This window comes from Vollenhovia emeryi, unplaced genomic scaffold (assembly GCF_000949405.1).
Source record: "Vollenhovia emeryi isolate VEMERY1.0 unplaced genomic scaffold, V.emery_V1.0 DF940460.1, whole genome shotgun sequence".
In the NCBI taxonomy this organism is placed as follows: domain Eukaryota; kingdom Metazoa; phylum Arthropoda; class Insecta; order Hymenoptera; family Formicidae; genus Vollenhovia; species Vollenhovia emeryi.
Genome location: NW_011965906.1, coordinates 4,275 through 8,934, shown reverse-complemented (window position 1 = coordinate 8,934; position 4,660 = coordinate 4,275). Strand labels below are relative to the sequence as shown.

The following is a 4,660-nucleotide window of genomic DNA, read 5'->3' as shown; positions in this document are numbered from 1 at the left end:
ATATTTTCAATGGTAAAAGGTTATACTGACTCACCCTGTATAGTTCCGACTTCTGACTAACGACTAACAACTCATTGTAGACCGGGCCTAAAGGTTATTCAATCGTTAATGACTATGTAAATAAATTCAATGCATTGAAGAAACAGAACTAGACAAAATCGGAGCAATGAAAATTTTAGAAATAATAAATAAAATTATTGCATTACCTTTTCACTTTACGATATATTAAATTTGTTCGCACATGTATTATATATGATAAATTGATCGAAGACGAATAAGAATTGAAACAAGATCTGAATTAATCTTTAATTAAATAATGCAATAATTTTGATCAGCATGAAGCATTAATTTTTAAGAATATTTATAAATTTGAAACATCCATATGTCACGTCCAGCGAACATTTTTTCGCGGACGTGTTTAGTAACAGTAGTAATTGCCCACCCGATAGGTATCACTGGCGCGGCGCGGCTGTTAGCACGCGCGCAACACGTGATTAGCAGATATTCGCTCTCCTTCTTTTCCAAGTTTAACGGTAGAATTAAGCGATTAATTGACGATAGCCGAGGCAGCCACTATAACAGACGAATCCTTGGCGCCTCCGCTTTCGCCCAAAATTAATAAGAAATTAATAATAACGCAATTAAACAAACAATAAGCTAACATCGACGATTTCCGTGGAAAGAATGAACTCCGCGGGAACCGTTGATCACAGCAGCGTATGGGGGCGCTATGCGCCTCCACCGCTAGCCACGATGGCAACAGGGCCATTAACAACCGCTGAAAATAAGAGAAATATACCATTTATCGAAATACCGGCGAAGCTTCTAGAAGGTTCGATGTTTACGTGACTCGACGCGATATAGCGGAACTCTAGGGAGAAAAACAAGGGATCGGTATGCGGATTAATTACTCGGCGGCGCGCGGCAAATTTAAGATTTGATAAACGGCATAATGATGAACGGAGGCCCTTTGCCAAGGTGACCAAAGCTCAAATTGTTTGGAGCACCGGAAGGTGCAATAATTAGCACATTAAGGGAAATTTTCGAAGGGCCCCCGCTCATCACCACTTCCGCACTTGCCCTACAACCTAACAGTATATAAGCGGGCCATCGGAGCCCGAATTCGCAGTACGTTTTCCAATGTTCCGATGAGACGAAGCTCTGTCCGACAGCCAAGCCTCAATAGGATAAAAGGGAAATTAAGTAAAGGAAGGTAAAGCTCTGCCCGACGATAAACCGGCGAAATCAATCTCTACCAGTAAAGAGAAAACGGAATAAGAAAGCGTGAATAAGGTTGCGACGTCCGGAGTGAACGTAAGTGAAATAACACAGTGACAACTAACCATAAGTTAATATCCTGCTCCCTTCGGGGTAACAATTAATTACTTTTACGCGGAATACTCTGTTGCTCGGTAACAATACTCCGACCCTGCCTCCTTCGGCGACGAAAAACTGCGAACCTCCACCCTTTCAGATGCGCGCTCGCTGCCGGGCGTTCTTCTGATCCTTCTGCCGCCTTGGATGCGCGCTCTTTACGGGGCGTTCTTCCAAAATTTCCTCCACCCTTTCAGATGCGCGCTCGCTGCCGGGCGTTCTTCTGATCCTTCTGCCGCCTTGGATGCGCGCTCTTTACGGGGCGTTCTTCCAAAATTTCCTCCACCCTTTCGGATGCGCGCTCGCTGCCGGGCGTTCTTCCGAGATTCCTCCACCTTCGAATGCGCGCTCTTTTACGGGGTGTTCTTCGTTGGAACCGTTCCACCAGCCCGGCATTAAGCACCCGGGTCCTATCTGAATTACTCACGCCTTCTTCGCTTTTTCTGTTTTCCTTACACCTCGTAGTTCCTTTTTGTTTTGTTGTTTCTTTTTCGCCGCCGTCTCCGCTCCCCGAGTCAGACCCCACAAAAAAGGGGGACTCATCCAGGCAAATCACGACAATTTTTCCACCTCTCATTGCTACCGGCAATTTAACAGGGTCCCCTCGCTGTTAGGGAAACCTCGAATGGGCACCTGGCACGCGGGGAAGTAAAAGAACCGAACAATGTTGTTGCAGATACGCATTTTGGTTGTTTGGAACAAGCTTTGGTAAACCTTCGGAAAACCCACTGTTTGAGATTCCTCCAGGTATCTCATTTGTACTGCTCTCGCCATCTCACGGTGATTCGTAAGGCCCGGTGGGACCGCGTGCGCGACCGCGCGACCGTGTAACAAGCGCGTGACGGGCACGTGGAATCGGCTCCCGGGCTTGCGCGCAAGCTCAGAGAGCATCAGTCGTCGTGAGAAAGTCGTCGTTGTAAGCTGTGGTAAAGTTCGCATCGGCTGACGAAAAGTATCGCGCTCGCGCTCACGGGTTAGCTCACATTGACAATTAGTGCTCACTCAGGGACAGACTCATTAGTTAAGTGCTCAAATCGAGTGCGTCGGTGTTCTGCGCAAAGGCCTCTCACTTTGTACGTGCACGCTTGCTTGTAGCCGGCCACCGGCTCAACGGGCGGCACACCCCCGACGGTCTTGTGCGAACAAGAGAGCTCGACGGACTCGCTCACCCACATTCTACACCAAGTAACTCTCAATTGTATATAGTGCACATAAGATTAAACAGTCGACTCATTTTTAAGAAACGGAATAGTAGTCATTCTCGCCACGTTGCACGTCCTTTCTCACCCCCCGATCCACTCGTAGCGCTCACGGAGATTTCGCGATCTCTCGATCTCATGACGAGATTCGAAAGTGAGGAAATTTCCCAAACATTTGGTCCTTCGAGCCGGATGCATCGTGGTGACGTGACACTCAATATTCGTTTGCGAGCACTTGCTCTTTTCTCATTTCGCGTACGGCATAAATTCAGTGCGTCTCTTTGTGATCACGCGCGCCATTCGTGACAAGGACACGCTACCGCTCTGTGATCACTCGCTGCCATCTCAGTGTTGTCGCGACGTGATCACGCAGTAACGAAGTGACATTCTTCAAGTAATTCAAATCGAGCAGCTGTAACTGTGACTTTAAACTCCGCTCTTTTCGTGGCGAACCAACGATATCGGCTCTCAGTCTGTTCGGTGGCTCGTGCTGCTCAGTGGTGCTCATCGTATGGTGTAGAGTGATCACCGTGTTCCGTTCATCATGCCTGAAGCAGAGAAGGCCGCCAAAGCAGATGCTGAGGAAAAGACTACCTCGGGTCGGCAATCTCCCCTCACTCTCAATGTGCCTGGTCAACAGACCGCCCCCAAGGGGACACCTTCTGGCAACACTCAAGGACGCAGCTCACGTCAGACTTCTCCAGCTCGTCTCTCCACCGAGCTCACACTCAAGGTGAGATCACAAATGAGTCGTGTTAATACTATTGCTACTATATAAACTCATTGTAGACGCGAAGGTTGTTGACCCCGAGAGCACATCACTAGGGGAGGTCAAAGCAGCGCTGTCTCAATTGGAGGAGCTACACAAGGCGTTCTTGAAGGAGCACGCTTATTTTGAGATAACATGGCCTGAGGCATATTTGGATCACGAGTATTTTGCGGACAACATCTATGAAAGGGAAGCTCATCTCGTGATCTCAGCTAAGCTACTGCTCAACAAGGTCAAACAACGACTTACACCATCTTCACCGCGTGCAGCCTCTCCTGATCCGGAAAGGCCGGTCCACTCACGTTTGCCAGACATTAAGTTGCCTAAATTTAATGGTGATTACTCAATGTGGCCCGCCTTCCGTGATCTTTTCTCCTCTGTAATTTTGCAGCACTCAAAGCTCAATGATGTGGAAAAACTTCATTATCTCAGAGGCTGTGTGCAGGGCACTGCGGAGCAGCTCATTCGAGGTTTACCTCTCACCGGAGATTCTCTTCAACCATTCTGGGATCTGCTCACCTCAAGGTTTGAGAACAAGAGGCTCATCATCCAAGCTCACTTTGACAGTCTCTTCAACCTTACGCCTGCCTCACCCAAGAATGCCGCATCGCTCATCCAGCTGGTCACAACAGTGTCCGAGGTGGACAGAGCTCTAAAATCACTCGGTATGGCGAAGCACATGTGGGATTGCCTTTTAGCCCATCACGTGTCACGCTTCCTGGACAGAAACACCAGAGTGGCTTGGGAAACCTCGCTTGGATCATCTCACGAGTATCCGCGCTTTACGCAACTTGAGGCCTTTCTCAATGCCAGGGCGCGAGCATTGGAGAGGGTGGAGGCCACCCCATCTCACTCGGGCAACTCATTGGGAGTCACACCCAGCTCATCTAAATCTGCGATGAAAGGGGTGACTGCTCACCAAGTATCCGCTCCCGCGACTTCTCAGACGACTCCACAAGGATAAGGAATATCTCACCAAGACTAGCTCACTAAGCGACGTGTACTATCTGAAGTGGCACAGATATCGAATCCACCTGGTTTGTCTCACCATTCGTGATAAGAGCCAAGATGCTTCTTCAAGAACTCTGGCTCTACAAGATCACCTGGGATGAACCGTCACCATCTCAAGTTGGCTCACGGTGGCTCAACAGCAGAAAGGATCTCACAGGCCTGGCCAGGCCCTCAATTTCACACTGGTCTAACACCAGCAGTGATTCAAAGGCGCCAAAACTTCTCTCAAAATTGGTCAAATGTCCATGTCACACTCAAGATGGACATTAACGCAACATATTCATGGACGGACTCTCAAGTGACTCTC

The 4,660-nt window shown here is 48.5% G+C and overlaps 1 protein-coding gene across 1 annotated transcript; it reads left to right on the top strand.

The window, feature by feature from the left end:
- The first annotated feature begins 2,986 nt into the window (after positions 1-2,986).
- Positions 2,987-4,317, top strand: LOC105555997. The gene is made up of 2 exons (XM_012003053.1): positions 2,987-3,306; positions 3,734-4,317. Exons 1-2 carry the CDS (start codon positions 3,118-3,120, stop codon positions 4,304-4,306), a joined length of 762 nt encoding a protein of 253 aa, XP_011858443.1. The 5' UTR covers positions 2,987-3,117; the 3' UTR covers positions 4,307-4,317.
- The last annotated feature ends 343 nt before the right edge of the window (positions 4,318-4,660 follow it).